We start from the raw sequence: 24,670 nt of genomic DNA, 5'->3' as shown, positions 1-24,670 counted from the left end.
CACCTGCTGTGACAGACAGAAAAGCAAAGCAGCGATGGCGCAATGGCTTTAAAGCCTCAGATTTTACAGCTTCCCTGATTGAATTAAATGTGACTACAACATAAAGGAGCCTCTTCATTTAAGGTGTTTAAAAAAAGCTGGCTTCCCTGTTCCCTTTACTAACAGCCTGCTTCCTAGCTTCCTACTTACAATATGATGACTTGATTACAGCCTATGTTGCTATCTCTCTCTCTCTCCCCACCAACACAATATCCTTTTCTCTCCACTCCCCTTTATGCCACCGATAAAGTGGAATATAAACAGAGGAACGGTAATGAAGGCAGAGTGACTCATTTGGGGCGATGCGAGGAGAGAGGTGGAGGTTTTTAAGGGGGATGCATTTATCCTTGGTGGGTTCCCACCTTCCCACAATGCAGGGTACTACATAAAGATTTTCAGACTGCAGGTCAGTGTTCAAAACTCCCATTGTTCTAGGCGCATATTGCAATAGGGAATTGCATGAGCAGTTTCTGAGCTCTGGGCGCAGTACTGTGCCTAAGATTTCAGATTAGAACTGCAGAGTGGAAGGAAAGGAGAATCCTTTTTCTTCCTCCCCACTTCCAGCTACTTTCTGAAGACTGGAGAAGAGACCCTCTTAATAATATTACGGGGGTGGGCAGGAGAAGGACTAGACCAGGGCATAGCTGTCAACGTTTCCCTTTTTTAAAGGGAAATTCCCTTATTCCAAATAGGATTCCTCACAAGAAAAGGGAAAAGTTGACAGCTATGGACCAGGGGTCAGCAAACTTTTTCAGCAGGGGGCTGGTCCACTGTCCCTCAGACTTGGGGGGGGGGGCAAACTATATTTTGAAAGAGAGAGAAAATGAACAAATTCCTATGCCCCACAAATAACCCAGAGATGCCTTTTAAATAAAAGGACACATTCTACTCATGTAAAAACACCCTGATTTCCGGACCATCTGTGGGCCAGATTTAGAAGGCGATTGGGCTGGATCTAGCCCCGAGGCTTCAGTTTGCCTAACCATGGACTAGACCATGTGAAAAAAGAACATAGTATTTTAGCTGCAGTTCATTCATTTTCAGATCTGTATTCTTGTTATTTAAAAAGTGCACCTAGACATTCCTAGGTTTAAGGTGCCATTTAGCTCCTAGCCTTCCTATCTCAGTTTCAAACACTGCTGCAGGTTTCTGCACTCCTTGTGGTAAACTGTCTTGAAAGGCTAAATGGCCATTAAAATCCATAGAATGTTGGCATGAGCTCCTGGAAGCCCAGGTAGACTGTACAGCTTTAGGTATATTTTGAGAGCATATATTTTTAGAAATCGATCTTTTGAAGGGGGGAACACTTTTGCAGTGCAACCCTATGCCTGTGTACTCAAATGCAAGTTCCACTGATTTAAATGGGACTTCTTCCCAGAAAAATGTGTGTAGGGTTACAGCATATTTTGACAGAAAATGCATTCAGATAACAAAAAAACTGTGAATTTCCATACCAATTCACATCCTGTTTGGTCACAGGTTAGAGTGGGCTTATAGACATAGATCAGAAATAGACTGATAGTATAATTCTATGCTCACTTACCTGGGAGGAAGCTTCATTGAATTTAATAGTTCTTCTAAGCAGATATGAACAGATTCTGGTGTGTGATTTACCCATCCTTACTACTAAATCTGTTAGTATCTGTTTCTCCAAGTTTCTCATTTTTTTCAGTGTTAAATTCAGTTCTCCACATCTCCACATGGGTTTTTCGGGGGGAGGGGGTTGCCTTGCAGTGCAAATTTTAGTGTGAATTTCTCCTAATATTCACATTTTTATGTGGATTTTGCTGAATATATGAATTTTTGAAAAAGCAAGCTCCCCGAACAAAATGCACTTTTGTATGATTTTCACTAATATCTGCATTTAAATGCACACTTTGCCCTCATTTATGCATTTTTGCTACTAGTGTAGAAAACAGCTTTGCAGAATCTGGAGAAGTGTAAATTTCAAAGGAAGGCTAAACGTTGGTTTGTATCTTGTTTCAGAATGCGAAAATTAGGTAGGTTCAACTTTAAAGGTGAAACGAAACGAATTTCTCCCCTCCCCTGCATTGCTACCTATGACACCCATGGTTACCCTTTCTGGGTTAGCCAGTTCAGGGTGCCAGAAGGGCTTGAGTTCTGCTCTACTTTCCTTCATTCCTCCTTCTCCTCTTTTTCTTTTTTCTTTTTTAACTCCTTGGCCAGAACTGGCAAGAAAGTGCCAGGAGAATTACAGCTTGGCTTCAAGGCACAAGCTCGGCGATCGGTTCCCCTTTACGAGCCTTTATTGTTATTACCACCTCTTTCCTTTTATATTCCTGCCAAAATACTCACATTAATCTCCCTCACTCCCTGAAGGCAAAACACAGGTAATTGGATTTATATGGGTTAGAAATTTGCTAGACCCCCCCTTTTTTGATAATATATACAAAAATAAATAATTAGATGCATGGGTTGAGAAAGAAAGGAAAGAGTGGGAGAGTACCCTGCCATAACCCAGAGTTTAGAAAATAACTTGGACTGAAACCCCATAAATCTGGCTTCCATGCAGCAACCACATTCCTCCAGGCTTGTTTTGGTAGTTGATTACTTGGGTCTGATTTAAGAACTCTTCCTGCTTGGAACACTGAACTTTCCCCAAGCTTCTCATTTTGGACTCATCGAGTCTCTGCTAAACCCTTTCCATTTCTCTCCACACTTTCTCGCCTTCCTCTGCTGATTTCCATCTTTCATTTATTTCATCTTCTTCATATTTAACTTGATCTGCAAGACTTCCAGGAGTGAGGCTGGAGTGAGGTCTTGTCCTTGCAGAAAGGCCCAGATTCTTAGTTCAGGCCTTGTACATAACAGGGAGACATTCGGCTAAACATACAGATGAAAACTCCCTCAGAACTACACAGACTACACAGACTATCAGGGCTCCTTCATGCTTCACAAGGATCCTGCCACTCTGCCTGGTTGCTCAGTAATACATCCACCCATCTTCCTCTTTGGCTATTGATATTAATGGAACCAACCCTTAAGTTACAAACTGAATGATCCCTGCTGTTGCACTTCCCACAACGAGGTCCTTCTGTTCTCCTCTGACGGGCTCTGAACCCCCAGGGTTGCATATCCAGTGCATGATGTTTTTAATGTTTGATGTTTTACCATGTTTTTATATATGCTGTAAACCACCCAGAGTGGCTGGGGAAACAACAACCTCTCTTGATGACATTTTCCCTTTTGCACCTATCAAGACTGCATAGAAAGCACATCTTTAATAATAATAATAATAATAATAATAATAATAATAATAATAATAATACAGTGGTACCTCAGTTTATGAACTTAATCCATTCCTGAAGTCCGTTCTTAAACCGAAGCCATTCTTAAATTGAGGTGCGCTTTCCCTAATGAGGCCTCCCGCCACCGGTGCCCTTCCACCGTTCAGCTTCCGTTCACAGACCAATGTAAAGTTCGCAAACCAGGACACTTCTTCCAGTTTTGTGGAGTTCGTAAACTGAATAGTTCGTAAACAGAGCTGTTCTTAAACCGAAGTACCACTGTAAATCAGTGAACACTGTTTCTTTTAATACTTCTGAAAGCTATTGGTATACTGGCTGAAACCACTATGCTTACAGACACATAAAATTATGGTTCCACCACGGTAACAAGGCTTGTATCTCACAATGATACAAACTGGATGAATATTTGGAGAGAAGGGAACTCTTGGTTCATCCAAGCTCATCCAGCTCACATTCCACTGATAGAAATTTCACCTCCAAACAGGGCAGTCTTGCAAACGTTCAAACCTTCCCACTCCCATAGGGACTTTCTGGTTTTGACTGTCAGCACTTGCAGTAAATGTGATGTGGGGCTTTTATTTTCCACGTACCTTGCTTTTGTGCTATTTATCTCATGTTAAACCTCACCTAGGTTCCTTCCTATAAGTCCCAATTCCTTCCTTTCCTTCCACTAGTGTGGGCTCAAAAACAAGCATAGCTAGTTAGCTGCTCTTTCTACCTTTTTGCAATAGCTATTCTTCAGGAGGTAACTGAAACAGTCTTAGCTTATTACAACAAATGAGATTCATGGGGGGATATGTTTCCTTCTCCCATAAAAAAAGCATAATTTTTATCTGTGGAACTCTCTGCCACATGATCTTATGCATACTTAATGATTGGGGTTGTGGCGGAAATGATGAGCAGATATATTGCCATGCCATGGCAAGCATAATCCAGATTTACAGCCTTTGACCAGCAAATACTGCTTCTTTATTTTCAGCATTTTCCTCTGATATCTTGGAAATTAGACCTTTTAGAAATCAAAATAAAATAAAGCCAAGAGCTGCAAGAGCTGCAATATTCACAATTGTATGGCTGTATTCAGAGAAGGGCGGTATCAACACAGGAAGGTAGATTTCTAGATTCTCATGTGCTTCTTGGGTAATAGAGGGGCCCCTCAAGGGTTGCTGTGTCGGAGGTTAAGATATAGAGAACCCTGCTTGATAAGATTATCTTGAACTGGCTTGATGAAGAGAGGATTGCTCCTGAACTAGGCAATATCTCAACTATTGCAGCAAAATTAGCGGGCATGTAATTATAACTATCACGAGCAGGCAAGACAAGTTAAATACCATCTCCCTTGGGAAAAAAAAATTATTATGCCAGCCAGGAAGATCCAAAATGCCAGTACCCGCGGCTGTAATTTCACTGACTGTCCAATTACACCTCCAACAGAGGGAAAGAAAGATGTACCTTGGGAACGGCAGGTATATATTTAACTGCTTTGTGACCCCCCCCCTTCTTCAGGGGGCTGAAGCAGGGTGGTGTGAGGAGCAGGGCTCCCGTTAATGTGCCCTTTGCTAATCCCTACACTTTTAACATTCACATACAATAGGTAGCAGATTTGCCCCCCCTCCCTCCCCCGTCCCCCCCATCCAAGTTATCAGCAAGGATTTAATGACAGGAAAAAAATGCTGCAGTAATAATACGTTAGCTCTCTGCTCTGCACTTTACAGTCAAAGAGCTCAGTGGGCAGGGTGATATTATTATCTTCCCTTTCCAGATTGGGACACTGAGGTCCTAAAGAGGAAGCATTGACTTGACTACAGTTATACATGTGCACACACACACACACACACCCAGCTTCCAACATTTAAGAAAACAGAATTTTCAACTACCAGCACAGTTCTCTGTTTTCTAGGTACTGGTATATGTTCAACCAGTGTGGTGTAGTGGTTAGAGGGCTGGACTAGGGCTTAGGTGAACGGAGTTCAAATCCCCAATAAGCCAGGAAGCTCACTGGGCGATCTTTGGCAATTCATTGCTTCTCAGTTTAGCCTACTTCACAGGGTTGTTGTGAAGATAAAATCAGATGGAGGAGAACCATGTGCACCACCTTGAGTTTATTTGAGGAACCCCAAACTTGCCTATTTATTTATTTATTTATTTATTTATTTATTTATTTATTTATTTGAAATAACATTTGTATAGCACTCATACATAACTGACTTCTCTGAGATGTTTACACAAACTCAGTACTTTTTTTTTTTCCTGGGGAAGATGCAGTGGTACTCATACCCCTAAACTTTTTGTGAATATTTGTACTTTTGTCCATTTACTGTATTTATTTCCCCCCAATTTGAACTATAAAATGGTGACTTTCTTGAGTCAAAATGAGAGTATCCCAAACATATTTTTAAAGAAAAAAAGCACTGCAGAAACTATTCCAAATGCAGTTGTAAAAATACAAATATAATCCGAACCAAACACTGTAACCTGTTAAAGCCAGTTGATAAAAACCACAGCCGCCAATACCATTGGAAACCTGAATAATCATTAAAAACCTGAATAAGTAATGTTAAATCAGCGTAAAACCATTAAGGGGAGACTTTGCCCGAATTTCATGATATGAGGAACACTAAGAAAAAGCGAAACAACCTTGCATGGAACATGCTGAAAAATACAAACTAAAAACTGATCTTCACTATAATTAAGCCAATAACTGCAAAAGACTCTGTGAGGGAATGACATTGTAACCATGCTGCTGCTTCTTTCCTTCCTTCTTTCTTTCTTTCTTTCTTTCTTTCTTTGAAAAAAGCCTCCTAATTAAATTTGTTCACATATCCACTATTTGGCAAAATTCAGAGGCTGGAGAATTTGCTGTGTTGGTGCCATTTTGCTGCTTTGATTTCAGTTTGTTTAAGAATCCAAAAAAACAAAACAAAAAACCCTTAGCAAACCAAGTTAACTTTGTCAGGCCAAGTTGTTGTTGTTGTTGTTGTTGTCGTCGTCGTCATCGCCGCCGCCGCTGGATTATGATAAAGAGTCAGTGTCACTTGGATGCACTCCAAATACAATGTGTGGGCTCAAGCTTAACTTTATTTGAACTTAAACTTGAGCCAACACATTGCATTTGGGGTGCATTCAAATGACACTGACCCCCCCCCAATCCTCTCTCTCACACCCCTAAATATAATTGTGACCACATTGGCATCACCTGTGTTCTGTCCCTGATGTCTGGGCTCACTGTGCAAAAATGTGAACCTTATTTTAAAAATTGCAAACCTCCCCCTGGTTGGTTGGACAGAATGCTTATCCAGTTCTTCCCAGCTGTTCTCCTGGCTCTCCTCTTCTATCAACACTCCCTTCTTGTGCATCACTAACACTGCTCATTACACATTGCAACTTGTTGTTTCATTATCCCCATACCACTCCAGTTGTCTCTTAACATAATTCATCCTGTTTATTGAGACATATACCACTTTTGTTAGCATAGGTTCTTTTGTTTGGCCATTAGCACCAGTCTGATGGGGGCAGCAAATTTGTGCTTCTTAAATCTACAACCAGGGGTCTTGAGGAGTTAGTGCAGAATCTTGCTGGGAAACTGCAATTAGCCACATTGCAGGGATGCTGAAGATGCCTCCTGCATTGCAGATCCTGCTTGGAGCAGCAGGGATTGACTAGATGACTTCTGAGGTTCCTTTCAGCGCCGTGAGTCTAAAAGCTTTAATAGATTAAAGTCACTGCAGTCCAAAGCAGTTTATGCAATAGTAAATTTGCTGCTGCAGATGAACATAGATACCTTTCCGGAAGCTGATACCAAAAGCTCAACATTTCTCACTTCATGGACTGCCTGGCTCAAAACTGCCAGCAGAAAGAAAACATGTAGCAAGCTAGTCTAACCTCTCTTGGGAGAGAGTTCCACAATGTAGGAAGAGCCACAGAAAACATTCTGTTGCATTTCATCACCTACTGTGGCTCTGATGCTGATGGGACCAAGAGAGGAAGAAGAAGAAGAAGAAGAAGAAGAAGAAGAAGAAGAAGAAGAAGAAGAAGAAGAAGAAGAAGAAGGTACTTAAACAAACAAGCAAACAAACCTAACAATTTTCTATTCTTTCATGACACTCAAGATCAGTTCCCTGCGGTAGCTGCCTTAGACTACCTAACAGTTGGGCCAGGCCAGGCAATGTACCAATTGCACATGCATCTAAAGTGTGATTTGAGGAGAGCAGCATGGCCTGCAGTAAGCCCCAAGGGCTAGATATGGAAGACCTGTGGTTGTATTCAGCCCTCAGACCTTAGGTGCCCCACCTCTGATCCAAACACGCATGCCTAGCTATGTAGCACATAACTTGGCATTTCACATTCTGGTGCCACTGATTTTGGATTGCAGATCACAGGACAATTATTCAACTCTGGCATATCTTTTTCTCCAAGGGCCACACACTTCCTTGTTGTTGCTCCTATGAAACAACGGAGGACAGTCTATCGCGTGCAATAGAAGAAGCAGATTCTTTAGCAATGTGTAATGGGTGGGCTGAGGCAGTGACCCTTGGCACAAGAGTAGGCGTTTTACAAGCGTGTCCCTGGTTTCCTGCGAAATGTTGCAGGGTATGCGATTATAATTAAACCAATAACTGCAAAACTAGAAGAGAATGACATTATGACCTTTGAAAAAAGAAGGATCCTAATTGGATTTCCTCACATTGGCAGCATTCACTTGCTTGAGAATTCTTTGTCCAAGGAGACAAGCAGAGTCGCGTGTGATCTTGCAACTGGCATATTGGCAGAGGCAGCAAGTGGTCCAATGCATTTTCCTGTCCTCAGACATTTATGCTCAGGTGAAGAAACCCACTTTGAAACTCTTAGAAGTGATTATTTCTTAAACAAAGCCATAAATCTTTGACAGTCACAGCAGCTGTTGTTTTATATGCTTTTATTTACATGGGTGATAGTGAATGGCTGGTCTGCTGGCAGCATCACACATGGCCACATGGAACACAAATCACCCCACCCCTTTTTACTTTTGATTTTGCTACAGCTTCACATACTTTAGAGCATTCATTCATGTTTTGGGGTTCCCCTCCTTGGTTCTGCTCTGATTTTGGCAGGGTTTTTTTTTGTTTTTTTGTTTTTTGCAATAGAGCAGAGTGAACATACACACACACAGAAATTCATTTAGTTTTGCATTTCAGGTGAATCCATCAAATTTGCACTTTCTGAAGCAGCATGAGAATAAAAATTCAAGCGCCTTTGAAATTTGCTGTTCTCCGGATTTGGAACTGCAATTTGCCCACCTAACCATATTTGCAAAGCCAACTACAGTAGAAGAAAGTGTGCCTAACAAAGCAATATATTAGTGAAAACAACATACACAAATACATTACATTAGTAGAAGTTGCTTTAAAAAATGTGTACATTAGTCAAAACAGCACACACACAAACACACAAATTGTTTATTAAGAGAAATTCACACTAAAACACTGATGAGTTTTCATGTGTTTTTAAAAGTGAATTGTTGCAGTAATTTCAATAACTTAATCTAAAAATGGGAAAACAAGAAACCGAGAAATTCAAAACTCGCAGAACTTCCCATCCCTACACACATAGAGACACAATGTAATGAAATGCATTCTGGCAAGACTCAAAAAGTCTTTAAAAAAGCTTTCCAGGAGAACTCCAAAAGTGAAGTGAGAGAGGTAGCAAAATAAAATTCCCCTCTCTCATAAGACTAGGACCTGGGGTTATCCAATGGAGCAGAATGTTGGGAGGTTTAGGCAAGAGGATATACATCTTTACACAGTGCATAGTTAAAATATGGAATTCGCTGCTACAAGATGTGCGGATAGCCACTAGCTTAGATAGCATTAAAAGAGGACCAGACAACATTTATGGAAGATTAAACTGCTAATGGCTCTTAACCATGATGGTCAAATAGCCTCAACTGTTGGGGGCAAAACACCTCTGAATGCCTGGGGATCACCTTCCAGAGACATCTGGCTGATAACTTCTGCAGAAATTCTAGATTCCCCCCTGTCAAATGGGCATCTTCTGCATTGCAAGCACTTGGAAAACCTACTGCATGCTGCAAGGAGCTTTCCCTCATCAAGGAGTAAGTAATTAATAACAATATTAAAGTGTGATAAATTAAGAAGGAAGGATCCCAACGAAGGAAGATTTCCAAAGGCAGAACCTTTTATACATCCAAGAAGCCTGAGGCCAAGATGTGTTTTGCTGCCTGAGCCAAAGCAGCAAATGTTGCCTCTTCTCAAATCAAGTTGAAAGATTGGCTTTGAATGAACATTTTACTTCAGCTCAGTAGGTAGGGACAATGCCAGCCACACAACTATAATGCCTGTCTTCTCTTCCCATGAGCCTCCAAACTCAAACAACTGAGGTGGAGCCACTGCTAGAGAGAAGGAACTCGTGGCTTATGCTTTGTTGCTTCCTCTCTCTCTATGTCAGTCTGCATTTATCCATGTGCAGCCTGAGCCTATCCATTGGGGAGGAAGGGGAAGGTTTCCTGGATAAATGAGTTCCTGCTGCTTATCAGGAGGGAGGGTGAGAAAGGCAAGGCACAGCAGAGATTGGTTTGGTGCAAACACACCAGCAGGAATAGCGGATTGACTCTGCCACTGCATTTCCATCGCTGCCTCCCTCCCTCCCCATCTCCCTTCCAGGAAGAAGCAGCTACTCAGCTGTTAGGAGGTCAAGCAAGCTCCACCACCCCACCACATTGTTGTCAACTACTGCATGCAATGATCAGTGGTCCATACTGGACACTGCTGTGTACAACACACTTAGAATCATAGAAAGTTGGAAGGGGACCCTGATTATCATCTAGTCCAACCCCCTTGCAATGCAGGAATATGCAGCTGTCCTATACAGGGATGAAACTCAAAGGGATCTGTGCAGCAGCACGGCACAGTTTGTAACTTGCCACTGAATGTTGCAAGGATGCCAAGCCAGTTTCAGCCTACCTCCATCTAAACACACATCCCCTCCAGGAATGCCCTCTAGGTTCTTCCGCTCTACTGCATTATTTGCTGCAGCCTTTGTGTGCCTTATCCACACAGCCTAAAACATGGGTGTTTGGGCTATTAAGAATACAACAAGATGTCACAGCATTCAAGGAAACTGCAAAAGGCAGATAGCATAGATGTATGCATCTGGCCTGAGCTGCAAACAGCTGGTTTCTACAATGAGGAGTTATGGGCATACCTTCAGAAGCGCTGTCCTCCCAGCTGGCATCACTCTGACTGTGCAATGAAGCTCAGTTCCAGGGAGAAAAGAGAGCAGGCTGGTGTGCTAGCTCTAGTACTTAACATCACCACTGATTACTCTGCAGTGTAATTACAATTCCTGCAGATGAAGGAGATGCATTTCACTGGCTGGGAAGAAGGGAAGCTAGATGTTAGGAGGACAGAGGAGTGGAGAGGTAGACTGCCCTTAGCACATAACTTCTCAGAGCCTTGTGCTGGCCTTTCTTTTGTCTAAGAGGCAAGCAGGGGATGGACTGATTAATCAAAGTGTTGCAGGTACATGGACTTAGCACAACCAGCAGAGAACTAAATAATCATTTTTGCAGTGAGGATTGGCACCCAGACAGCACCAATGGAAAATAATAGCCAGGAGGTGGATTTGCCAGCCATTCAGCATTGTGGCAAGTAAGACTTTGTTCCCATCAAGAAACCAGACTTGTGGGTCTGAAAAACTGGAAGACTCCAGATCCACCCAGACTCTGTCCATATTCTGTCAGGTTGTGCTCTGGTTATAGCCGTGGTTCACAAGACTCTGTCCTGGTTCCTTCTTTTGCCATCTAGACTAAATCTCAGCTGCTCTCTTGACTTGCAATATCCTGTTCTGGCTTGGCCTATGCTATCACACCCCATCCCTGCCCAAGGAATGAGGCTTCCTGGAATCCAAAGATGCAAACTCCACTATGAAGGGTGCTTTGCAAAGTGGTTTGATGAGGACAGGCTGTGAGAATTTGGCAGCAAGTTATCATGGAAGGACATTAAGAGAGGTGGGCACAGAGATAGTGGCTGAGCACACAGTGAAAGCAATACGGCGGCTAGGAGGAGATGAAGAGGGGAGGGCAAAGAGAATGGTACAGAAGAGCTAGATGGAAAAGATGAGACTAGAAAGGTAGTGTGTGCAGTGGAGGCTAGTCCATTTGGGCAAGCAAGGCATTGCCCCACCAACCTCAGCCTGTCCTCAGTCAGCCCTCACTTGCCTGCCTCATTGCTTACAACCAGTCTAGGGAGTGGCACTGGCTGCTGGCTTGGGTTCAGCGTTGCCCTTGTGGAGCTCACAGCAGGGAGGAAGGAGGAGGCAAAGCTAGAATGCATTGGCTCTGCCTATCATTGACTCTGGCTCTACTTTGTTTTTATCTCTCTGCCATCCGCTCTACCAGTCCCAATGGGCACCAGCCATTACTGGCCTCATGCTGGCTGATAAAAGGAGAGAGAAACTACCAAAGTGGTGGAGGGGGGGGATGGGGGGCAGGCAAGAACGCAGGAGCATAATTGACTGAGCCAGACAGAGAGGGATGGTTAGGAGAGAGGAGCAGGCACCTCACTACTCAAGAAGTACTTAAAGACGATCAAAAAGTGGCAAGGTCACAGAGTAATTCTGCCTGAGTGTACAGATGCTTCTTATGGGAATACTGCAAAAGCTGTGGGGGTGGTGGAGGAGAGAAACACTGTGTTGCTCCCTGTTTATGAGGAAAAGTACATCGTCAAGTCTGGCTGCTAAAGATTAGAGTTGAAGAGTGTGGAAAAGGGCAGTCTGCAAAAAAATATAATAAATAAATAAAAATCAGAGTTGGCCATCTGCTGGCAAAAATCTGAGACTGCAACCCCAAGTGCAATCCAGGAGAGAAGGTAAGAGTCACTGCTGCTTTCAAGCTTCTGAAAGTGCAGGATTAAATCTGTAGGCCCTTTCCAGGCTATCTTGGTGGCCATAATGCATGGCTTTGCCTGGATCCTGCACAACGAAGGTGAAATCCTTCCCTTGAGGTTGTGCATTTGTTTGCAGTGCCCGCCACAACCAGGTGGCTGTTGGGTGTTTGGGAAGCACCATGCAAGGGGCTTTGACAGGTGGGTGGGACAGTCCACTCACCAGTCATCTGGCATAAACATGATTGACAGGTGAGTTGTCTCCCCCATCCACCTGCCAAAATTGGCCCATGGGAGTGGGGGCATTTAGCAAGTAACTGTTCGTAGTGTGGCTGGGGGAGTGATAAGAGCCCTTCCCTCCACATGTGGTCTCTGCTTTATCATCTTTTTAAAAAGGGGCTTAGCATCATTTTCCAATTTTATCAGAGGCTGCATGTTCCCCTGCTACACTCCTGCAGCAAACTACTCATTTTTAAAAAAGAATATGAATGATAGCATTACTTCCCCCAACTACACATACTGAATAATTTCCCACCACTTCAGAAACTTTTAAAAATAGGATTTTTTATGTTTTATTTTGTGCTTAAATGGTTGTGAACTCTCCCCTCTTAGGTGCTGAAATACACTTCTGTCTGCCCTGATGTTTTAAAAGCAGCAAATGGGTAGCCCTAGAGCAAGACTTCACTCAACACAGGCACACTCTCATGCGGGGTACCCGTCTACTATGTACTGTGTGGAGGACAGATGCCCCACCACAACTATATGTCCAAACACAGCCAGTGTAGGGAAGGGCCATCACTCATTGCTAGAGCACCTCTTCTGCATGCAGAAGGTGAAGATCCCAGGTCTAGTTCCCAGAAACTCCAGTTAAGATGGGCTGAAACCCTGCCGAGCCAGTGTAGCCAATACTAAGCTAGATATAATAATATAAGGCAGCTTCCTCTGTTCTAGTGGCTGATCAGAAGCAGAACAAATACAATACAAAACAAAAACCAACACTGGAAGATTTTTGTTGGTTGATGTCTTCTTCTTATCTCCTAGCTAGAAAGGCATTCAGACTTTATCAAATGTGCCTATACAAATGCAATAAATTGTTTGAGGTAACACTTCCTTTGTATATGGCAGCTTGTGGCTGTGCTGGAGTTAGGAGAAGGTTGTTGTTGTGCATGGAACCCCACTGACAGCGCACAAAATAAGCTGCAAAATCATTAATCTCCTCCCACCCAGATCATTAAAATCCCTTTCAGAAACAAGTAGGTTGTTTGGGGTTACCTGGTTTTCATGGGTTGCTTGTTTTTTGCAAGATTCTCCTGCACTGATCCAGACTACCAATTTTCAGAATTGGAACATTTCTGCCCACTTCATGTGTTTTCAGAGTTTTGCTATTTTGCGGGTGTGATTCCATCACCCATCAGCCAATTTAGGTTGTGGCATTAAAGGGGATTTGCTGCTTTTGTGTGACAAACCAGCTTCCAAAAAATAAATAAAAATATTTGTGGTAAGCCACTCTTGGCTCCCTCGGGAGGGTAGATGAGATTATTTATCATCATCACCATCATTGGGGGGTTTTTCTAGAAAAAAAGGTGCCGGTACTGCATACCATTGAGTACTCCCAGGAAAAAAAGCACTGATTATTATTTACATTTATATCCCACCTTTCCTTCAATGAGCTCAATGAGGTTCTCTTCCTCCACATTTTATCTATGAAAGTGAGTGACTGGCTCAGGGTCTCCCAGTAAGCTTCATGGCTGAGTGAGGTTTGAACTCTGGTCTCCCAGGTCCCAGTCTAGCACTCTAACCACTATACCACACTGGTTCTATATTTAATAAATAAATCAATAATAAAGTTTTGTGGGGGGTGCACTGGAGAGTGGGATAACATTTGCCTGACATGGCTTTATACAAACTCTCTGCAAACAAATCTGAATGAATGCTCAATAAACAGTCAGCGTTCCATAAACCTCCCTGCAAACTTTGTGCAAACAAATCAGGATAAATACTCAATAAAGAGATAATCTGGAAGCAGCCTTGGAAATCCTCCTCCCACCTCTTTCCAGAGAGGGAGACGTCATCCCTGCAAGGAAGAGACAAGTCTGGATGCTATGATTCTCTATAGTTAAAGAAAATGATTGGTGACTTAACGGTTTGTGTCTTCTTAAGATTGTATCTTCACAGTATGAGGCTAATGCATGTTCATTGCTTCATTCAAATTATACGGGGATAATTCATATTATGGTTATTCTTCACATTACATACCACATTAGCCCTTTAAAAAAAAACACACACACACAGACAGAGTGAGAGAGAGAATTCTTTTAAAAATTGCATCTGAAAGTGACCTTCAAGATTTTTTTCAGCAACCCAAGTCTGTAGCCAGCCTGTCGTTGGTACTTATTCAGAGCTGGGATGAGCCTCTGGTCACTTGCAAACTCTCAAAGTGGATCTATACTAGCAGTTGGTCCCATGATCTACAGCTATGGGTAGCTACTCAAGGAGATGCACTATTCCCCATGACCAGCTACTCTGTGCTCCTGACAGCTGCATCTTTTCTGTTCTTTAATGCAAGAAAGCTTGAATCTCATTAAAATAGTACAAGCTTTGTTGTCATTGGTTGTGGTTGAAGTCTCCTATACAAGAGATGAGGAACCCAGAGTCTTTCAGTAGTTGTTGGGCTCCAACTTCCATCATCTCCAATCAGAATTGCCAATGACCATGGATAACGGGAGATGAAGTCTAGCAACTCCAGAAGAGGGGGGGGGGGAAGGTTTCTAGGGCAGACTGTGTGCTTCCAAAGGACTTGAGACTTGCCACATTTCCGATCATAATTCAATCTCTGGCCACATTGCATAATTTTAAAATGTAAGATATTATAAATGCACAGCATTGGAATAGTAAGCTTCCTGATACTAAATTGGGCATGTGGTACTTCCTAGCCCAGGAGCATTTATGCTGTCTGGCAATATCCTCCTATAGTGGGCATAGCTAGAGATCTCTCTCTGTCCTGAACTTATTTCAGCTGAAGATACCACATTTGGAGGCAGAGACTTCCAACATGTGAAGCATGTGCAACTAGGGTTCCTCTCAGTTACATTAAATGAGGGTACAAAGTTTTCTGGAAGATTCAGGACAGAGAAAAGAAAGCATTTCTTCAAACATCTATCAAAATTGCTGCAATGACAGGTAGTGATGGCCACCAACTTGGATGGCTTTAAAAGAGGACAATACAAATTCATGTAGGGTAAGGCTATCAATGGCAACTAGCCGAGATGGATAGCTGCGAGCTCCATTGTCAGATGCACCTAAATAGCATTTGCAGAGAATTATAGTTGGGGGGGGGGACAGCTGTTTGCATTCAGGTTCTATTTGTGGGAGGAATTCCTATGGGCATCCGGTTGGTAACTGTGAGAACCAGGACGCCAACTTGCCCCCCACACTGAGGGGGCATGGTCATGTGATACATCAGGTGGCATGCCATGTAAGGTGTCATGTGATGTCGTCTGGTGTGTGCCAGGCAGGGGCAGGATGCTCAGAGGGCAATCTCTGTGCTTGCTCATCCCAGCCCCTGCCTGGCAGAGGCTGGGGTGCATGGAGGGCACCTGGTAGCTGTGGGGGGTGGCTCCCCCTAAATATGAGGGGTGCTGCCCCCTGACCAAAAATATTGGGGGAGCTGGAGCCACCTCCACCCGGTGAGAAGAGGTTGCTGGATCAGATGCCCTTTGGCCTAATCCAGAAAAGCTTTTCTTATGTTCTGAAAGCTATCCCCACCTGTCAAGAGTCTCAAGGCCTTGAACTGGTGACTTGAACATTGTAAGCCATAAGGTTGCCAACTGAGTAGAAGAAAAACTGGCTAGGTTTGCTTTTGTGCCTTTGCTTGGCCTTTAGAAACCAACAAGTGAAGTTTCTCAGAACGCAAAGATCAGCAATGTCTCTCACTGATGTCTGAAAATCAAGTTGTTGTTCAAAGGTACTGGGTTAGTTTGATGAAAAAGAGATTCTGCTTGCATGCCACCACTCAGCTGTAGTAAAAAGGGGGGAACTGCAGGGGCACCAGCTGAGGAAGAGACCATAGAATAGAAAAGACAATGCTCTCTCACCCTTATAAAACCTCCCAGGTCAGGAAATCTGTCCTTGTTGGTGGCTACAGACTGCCTACAGGGCAGGCCTGAAACCAGAAGCTGAGAATCCTGGGCACTCCCTTTCATTTGTTTAACTTTGGGATGCCTGGTTTTTTTTGACAGAATTTGTAGCCCATTTTGAACTTTAATGTATCAGGATGAAAGTATATTAGGGGATTACCTTCCATTGAAAATGGCAGCTTCAGAAGAGGGATTTTTCCTCAGGATCATGATATCTGAAGGACTATTGTATTTTAATATTTTGTTTGAAGCTGCCCAAAGTGGCTGGGGAAACCCAGCCAGATGGGTGGGGTATAAATAAATATTTTTATTTATTTATTATTTATTATTATTATTATTATTGGACTAAAGGGTTAAATGCTCTTTCCATGCCTACTCTGATGCTGTGAATTTGCAGTACCCACCACCACCACTACCATGGAAAGATGATACAATTTGCATTTAAAACAAAACAAAACAAAACAAAACAACACAACTGCATGTTAACACCCATGACTTGTGGAAGCCAATTGGTAGTTCAACATATCTCAGCCTGTGTGGCGTAGAGCAAAGTAACAGAGTACAGTGGTACCTTGGGTTATATACGCTTCAGGTTACAGACTCCGCTAACCCAGAAATAGTACCTCGGGTTATGAACTTTGCTTCAGGATGAGAACAGAAATCATGCTCTGGTGGCGCGGCAGCAGTGGGAGGCCCCATTAGCTAAAGTGGTGCTTCAGGTTAAGAACAGTTTCAGGTTAAGAACGGACATATGGAACTAATTAAGTACTTAACCCGAGGTACCACTGTATGCAGAGCCCTGGCTGAGTCTTGAGAGATTTTCTGCTCCCAGCAGCTAGCATCTTTCAGAGTCCCTAGTTAAGAGGAAACCTCCTCTCGCACACAGCTCAAAGTATCAAAGTGTTAATTGTTTCTAGACACAAGACAAAACTAAACACTACTACCTACTATATAAAGTTCTTATGGCCTTTGAACTAAAAAGACATGTGTACCAAGAGATCTGTTATTACTATGGCCATGCTAGCTAACGCTGCTGCATAAATTTCCTATCCAACTGAAGTACTCAATTCCTCTTACCCAATTTCCTTATAAGGCACTTAACCCTTTGATAGCTCTAAAGTTACTACAGTGGGAAGCATGCGTACTAGATACCAGTTTAGACAAAGGGAGCTTCCTCATGGTCTGCTAGAATTTTATTGCAGGATTAGAATTCACCTCCAGTTACTGACCACATTCCTTCTGAGCATGCTCAGTAAATTGAAACCTTATATGGTACCATTATTTACAATTCTACTTCAAGGATAGCATCAGGACATGCAACAGGGCAAGATGTGGACTTAATGAATGCAATGCCCTAGAAACTATCATACATGTAGGCATATTCCCGGGACCAATAGGAGGGTGAATGATTCAGCAAGTCTCAACCTTTCTGGTGTTGTTTTAACAGCCCAGTGCACCTGACACCCTTATCTCAGAACATCCAGACACTGGGGGTTGCTCCTCAAGACATGAGACCATGCCCTGTGTAATTTAACCCATTGTTCGCAATACACCAACAGTTAAATGTAAAGATGTATTTACCCTGACATCTAGTTTGGCCCTAATGCAACACATTTGCATGCTAGGATCTGCAAATCAGCCTTTGTTCATGCAATGAGAACTGATTGTATGATATATATCTTTTCCAGCTGTTGAGCAGATAGTTGAGCGGTTTGGTACCCCAGGCAGTGCTGAGTATGGCAGCTATCAGAGTCAGCATCTTCAGATACACAAAGAGCAAGCCAGCAGTTGCCATAGATATGCATTGAGAAGGAATCCCTTTAAACAGCTGCTGTGTGATCTGAGCTATGTGGCCAAGGGAGTCTTGCACATCCCAAAACATTGTTTCAAGAATGCAACTTGATTCTGTAGAAAATTGAAAGTGAGCGAAAAAAACAAGCAAGCAAGCAAACAACCCATGCAACATTGGGTAATATTGTGACCTTTTGCCATCCTTGAGATCTGGAAAGAGGAGCAGACCGAAGCCAGAGGAACTGAGTTAACTGCACACAGTATGATAAGCATCTGAGTAAAGCTGGAGACTATTTATAGTTATCAAGAAAGTGGTTTGAGAGAGGCTTTTCTCCCTATGTGGGCAGAGGAGGCTGATCACAACAGCAATGTGGGGGGAAGCCCCACTGGAATTTTCTCTTCACCCCCAAATCCAAATTGATGGCCCAGCAGGATTATCAACCCTTTCGGTTATATTAATTCCCTACCATTCAGAGACTCCCTAGAGCTCCCCCCCTTCTCCTCTGCTAGTCAATCACAGCTGTAGGCAGCACAGCCAATCACAAGCATCACTATGGCCAGAAAATCCACCCTTCATCTGTGTCTGGAGGAAACTGGGATGGTAGGAGGAGGAGTCTTTTAGCCTAACCTACCTTATAGGGTTGAGTTCAGTTAGATGCCAAGCAGTTGTACTACTGCATTGTTTGAGCATCTTCAATATAGGTTCATCCACACTTCCTCTTGCCCCGCCCCTCCCCCCCCGCACTGAATCACAGCAAATATCAATTGGGATTCCTCTGGATTGATGTTTGCTATGATTTTGTGCTAAAGAGCGGGTTTTCTGGGGGAAAGTGGTGATGCAAAGGCAAAACCTCTCAGACCCGTGCCTAGAAAGCATGAGACTAACAGAAAATGGCTCGGCCCCATGCTTTCTAGGCATGGACAAGCAGAAGTGTGGACAAGTCCTATATTTGCAAGGGGAAAGGATGGGGAGAAAACCAAAACAAATCAGAACTGCTTCCAGTGAGTCCGTTGACTGCCCCACCTGGTCCAGTGGTCACCACTAAAGCCCCTGGTATGCGGTTGTCTAATGTGTATATTTATCCCATAATTTCCTTGGACCAAAATGAAAGCATTTCACAATGTTTTGTTTTGCAAAACTGAAAGTGGGGGGAACGGGGTGTGTGTGTATGTAGTCATTACAAACAGTGTTCCTTCTTGTTTATTTATTTATTTATTCCAAAAACCCTTTAGCTTTCTCTCTGTCTTTCTCTGGGAGAGAGAGAAAAAACACACACCATATAATCCGTCTCCAGCCTAAGTGGGAAGCTTGTTAATGGCTGCTCGCTACACAACTGCAAAATCAATGAACAAAACTGTTATTTCAGAACCAGGAATCTGTGTTCCAGTGGCAGCTCTAAAATCCACATATACCCTCTTTATCTGGAGCGTGATGCACCTCTTTCTTTCTCTCTCTTTCTCCCTCTCTCTTCCAGATTCTCAGTTTAATTGCCTTCTTCCAAGCAGCAAAGAGCAGGGAATGCTTAGTACCGTACTTTTGGAAAGGTCAGAGGATACGATGGCTCCTACATGAATGGCTGTGTGTGATTTGTCTGCCTGCCCCAATGAGTCTCTCCTCTGTCCCAGCAAAATGGGGAGATAAATGACTACCAAGCAGCTGGGAGGGCCAACAAATGGCCCATTGAGAGTGCAGGAGGCCTCCGACGACACTCGTTCCTTCCCGAGGCAGAGCCCTGCTGTTCTTGGTTCTGCCCATTCACATCCATTCTCAGAACCTGAAATGGCCTTCTCCAAACTGCAGGTCATCTGCAGCAGGAGAATTTCACTGGGAGCCTTCTGCACTGCCAACTTAGGGTGCCTTCAGGCTGTCACTGTTTTGAAGAAGGGGCCCAAGCACATGTTGGAAATTCAGGTGTGTGCAATTAAAATGGGTTAAAGGGCTCTGTCGTCCTAGCACAACAAATCTGCTCTTTTAAGTGACTTTTCTGGTTAGGCAAATGATAAGGAAATGTACCGAAAAGTATGAACTAATTGTGCTCATTGCTGCATTGTGAACAAATGCTCAAGCAAAGACTGGACATAGTCTAACCTCCCTCCATGTAAGCTTTGTGCAAGAAAAAAGCAGGCTGAATGATGAATAAACAGGTTCTCTGGAAAAGCCCTTACACTGGCTTCATCCTACTTTTACCATCCTTGGCTGCTCTTAGAATCCTGGGAGCTGTAGTTTTCTAAAAGTGCCAAAGAGACATAGGGCTCATGTATACTGTTGTTTCATGTGGGTAACAAGCTTCCTGAACCTCCATTAATTCTCCATTGTCCACAAGATGTTCTTCTTCTCCAAATCACTGTCCTACCACACTTCTCCTTCCCTCAATCTAGCTTGGTTTTTTGTTTTTGTTTTCATACCAGATATACTCTGAAAAAGAGAGGAGCATGGGAAAATATGGATTGAAGGAGGAGAAAGTGTGGGAAACTGGTGATCTGGAGGAGAATGGCTATGGGAAATGAATGGAGGAAGCATGGATGAGCCAAGTGTCAGTCATTCTCAGCCCCTTTCTTTTAAGGAATTACAGTTTGCAGGGTTCCTTACAGAAGAAAAAAAATGCTGCTGTTATTCCAGTTTAATTCAGCTGTGCGGAGATGCTCCTATGGATGCAATTCCCTATGAATTTACCTGGGAGCAAGGTCAATTGTACTCAATGGGTCTTAATCTTACTTCAAAGCAGACATACATAGGATTGTAACTACTGGCAGATCTTTTCTGTGAGTGACCCTATTAGCTCATTTAGCTCTGTGATGGGGAACCTGTAGCCCACTAGGTGCTGTTGGGCTCCATCTCCCATCAACCCCAGCCACCATAGCTGTTGGTCAGGGATGATGGGCTTTTTAGTCAAGCAATACTTTTGAGACCACATATTCCCTCCTCCCCCAGTGAGTTGATCATAGAATGATGCTCATGTGTTCTTCACAAGTCCAGTCAGATGCCCCAGGGTGATGTGGTCTGCACAAGTAAAATGCTGTTTCAACTCTATTTTCTGGCTTGTCTAAAACTTTCCTGAAATGTCATAATTCCAGCTTCAAGTACTTAATACTCTGGCAGATGGAGAGATTGATGGTGGAACTGCAAATGACCCTGCTGTCAAAACCAGGCCTGGAGTTCATGAAGTAATGGTAAAGGGTGCCGCAGAGCATACTCAGAGTGCAAATCCCTCAATGTGCATATACAGCAAACAGAAGCTATGTGTCCAAGATTAGCGCTGAGGGGCTTCCAGGTCATCTTATACTCTGTAAAGCAGCCGACCCACTGATGATACCTGAGTGACTGATTTGTAGCAAGCAATAGGTTGGAGAGCTTGATATTTATAAAGGTATGAATCACAGCATCTATCATTTTAGAAATTAAGCACCATCCTTAAAACACGTCCCTTTCTGTTACTTTCACAATTATAAACACAGCTTATTGCAAAAAAACAAAAGGCATATGTGTACAGGCATATGCTTGTAGAATTCAAATAATGGGTTAGTAAAAACAGTTTCAGATGGCTGAAGCAAATTATTACTATTATTACAGACTAAACAGAGTATTTAAATCCTGGGGGAGACACACACATACACAGAATCTTCTGCTTGGCCCAGTTCTGCATTCCTGGGCGTGGTTTGCCTCACTGACCAATCAAGCTAGGTAGCATTTAAGCCATACAACCGAGATGGGTACTTCAAATGTCATGATGCTGATGATGTATCTCTGGACAACCCCCTCCTTTTGTTCAAAATTAAAAGGTGAGTCAAGTATATCCACCACTCGAGGCTGCCTGCTTTTCTCCACTATGCTTCAGACATCCAAAATCTCACCACCACCACCCTGCTTCTAGAGGCAATGCTTGCGCGTGTAAAACTCAGTCAGGAACTGAAAAGAGAGGGTTGGCAGAGAAGTGGGCCATCTGTATATAAACCACCTGCATTTCTCACAGGGCTAAGCAGTGCAAGGTAGAACAAAAAAACAAAACAAAAGCAGTCCATGTGAATTCATAGGAGGTGCCCCAGGGGTAAAAGATTGATTTGATATTAACAGATTCGTGCAGAGACTATAAAACGGTTGCACGGGGGTGGGAAAGAGACATCAGGGCCCTGGAAACCAGCTAGATCTATAGGGAGGGGGAGGGCCATGAAATGCAAACCTCCAATGTGCCCCACACCAGAACACATGCACAGCACATCTCCTCTTGCCACACCTGCTCCTTCTTGCACTAAACCACTTTCAAAACAAAACCAATGTCCCCGGGGCTGTGTAAAGCTCACTCTGTCTGACACTTCAACCTCACCAACTGTCTGGCACCTGCATTCTCCAACGAGCCCACACCCTGGCACCAGCCACAAAACACGACTAACTGAACTGCTTGGCATGCAAGTCCTTAAAAAAGAAGAAGTGGGCATCTATTTCTCATCTCCACCACCCTTCCCTGCCACATTCCACTGCTGATAATGAGCAGTCAAACGTGTCCACAACATTCTGCTGCAGATCCCGCCACAGCCAGCCAGCCAGCCAGCCAGCCAGCCAGCCATCCTCCGAATGGCTTTTTCACAACATCGCCAGCATCCCTCCTCCACCTTTATCCCAGCAGCCTGATATGCCCCCAAGCTCGGGGAAGCAGCAGGATTTCAGGGTTCCCGTGCACATCGCCATTCCCAGACACCACATCATCACACAACAACCTTGCTTCAAGAAGGGCCGGTGCCAGCCTGAAACTACCCTTTCCCTCCCCACCAACACCGTCCTTGGCATCATCACCCAAGCTCTCCTCCCAGACACCAGGAACCTTATCCAGCTCCATCATAAAAGAAGCAAAATGCCCTCGGGCAATAAATAAGAAGCCATGCCACACACAAAAAAAAGCTACCCAGCATCTGCTCCTACCTGAGGGTGGCGCTCTCTCCTTGCTTGACGGTCACGTTGTCCATCGCCTTGGGGAAGGTGGCATCTCCGCTGCGCACTGGCACTCCTGCGGGCACAAGGAAGAGGAGCCTGAGAGACAGGACGACCAGGCACCGCCAGGGCAGGACTAAGCACCCACCGACCCCCATCCTGGGCTTTCCTCAAGGCAAAGATAGGCAACGGTGGTAGTGGGAAAGAGATGAACTGATGAGGCTCTTTGGGGGTGGAAGGCAGAGACGAGAGACGGAGAAAGGGACGCCTGACGGACGGATTAGCAAAGTCCCCAGAGGCAATCCGAAACCGGAGATCCAAAGCTCCCAAACAGCATCTAGAAAGTGGTCCCCAGTGTTTCTTGGGTGCCGGGCGCAGGAGGTTGAGGGGAGCAGAAGAGGAGGAGGAGGAAGAGGAGGAGGCGGCTGGCACGGGGCTGAGCTCAGAGACGAGAGAGAGAGAGAGAGAGAGAGAGAGAGGGGGGAAAGAAGGAAGGTCACGGCTCTTCTTCCCCGCCTGTTTTTCCTTCTTTTTTCCCTGATGCCACCTTAAGATTCCGTCGGGCAGGCGCTGCGCAGATCCGGCATCAAAAGTTTATAACCCAAGAAGGGAGGGCAATGCAACTCTCTCTCCCTCTCTCTTCCACCCGCTCTCTTGGGCAGGAAATAGGAAGGGAGGACCGAGAGAAGGGGGGGACCCAAGGATAGGGAGAGGGGCAAGTTGGGCGCTGAAAGCCTTCTCCAATGATCCTATATAAATTACAATCCGCACACACAGAATGTCACTCCAAACTTCCTTTGCGTCAAGACAGAGCTCTCCAAAGTCCAAGGAAGGTTCGCAAGGCAAGGGTTTGGGGGGACTCAGCCCGCTCCTGGCAGGCTCTGCAAAGGGCAAGCTTTCGCTCGCTTCTCTCCGTTTCCACCCGAGCGAGCTCCAGGTAGGGCGGCAGAGAGACAGTGAGAGAGGAGCCCCTCGGACCAGGCTCGGCTGCCTCTCTCCAGCACTTTAAAGGACGCGGGCTGGCAGGAGTAGCGAGCGGGAACCGTTGGCAGCTGCTATTCCTCCTGCTCTCGCCGCTGCCGCCGATTTTCTCTCCTCCTCCTCCTGCTTCTTCTTCTTCTTCGCCACCGCCGCCGCCAGTTTCAGCATCCCCGCTCCGCTCTCCCTCCTCGCCGGGAGCATCTCTTCTGAATCCCTCTCGCGCGCGCCCGCCGACATCCGAGGGTTGTCATGGCAGCGACTGACCAACACTCGGGGCTCCCCGGCACAGCCACACGCTGCACGGTGGGGCAGGAGCCGCGCATTAATCTCGGCGGCGGAGCGGAGGACAGCGGAGCGGCCGCGGGGCTGGCGGGGTTGGGCGGAGAGGAGGGGGGATAGAGAAAGCGAGGAGCTCGCCCCGCTTTTTTCTTAACCCTCCCGGAGCCAGAGCTCTGGGTCCGGCTGCGGAGGACGGGGAGTAGGCATAAGCCAGGCTTGGGCAAAGCGGGGTCCCCCCACCCCCACGGCTGTGCTGCTGCCATCGCGCTCAATGCTGCAGCACCGGCAACATGCACCAAGCTGGGACATGCAGCAGCAGCAGCAATAGCAATACACACACACCGCTTCCAGGAGTCAGGAGGCTGGGAGGCA

The 24,670-nt window shown here is 44.7% G+C and overlaps 1 protein-coding gene across 5 annotated transcripts in view; it reads right to left on the bottom strand.

Annotated features, from left to right (window-relative positions):
• The window catches only part of LOC310695252 (opioid-binding protein/cell adhesion molecule homolog), a 748,573-nt gene that overhangs the window by 340,935 nt on the left and 382,968 nt on the right, over positions 1-24,670 (bottom strand). For 3 of the 5 annotated variants that reach the window (XM_083479393.1, XM_083479392.1, XM_083479395.1), the window contains one exon: positions 23,030-23,114. In XM_083479393.1, coding sequence (XP_083335519.1) covers positions 23,030-23,114 — 85 coding nt within the window. Of the gene's footprint in view, positions 1-23,029; positions 24,368-24,670 lie in introns of those variants that run through there. The other 2 variants (XM_083479391.1, XM_083479394.1) reach the window with 2 other exon arrangements.

Source organism: Podarcis liolepis (assembly GCF_965112155.1).
Source record: "Podarcis liolepis genome assembly, chromosome: 16".
NCBI lineage: Eukaryota > Metazoa > Chordata > Lepidosauria > Squamata > Lacertidae > Podarcis > Podarcis liolepis.
This window is presented reverse-complemented; position numbering and strand designations above follow the sequence as displayed.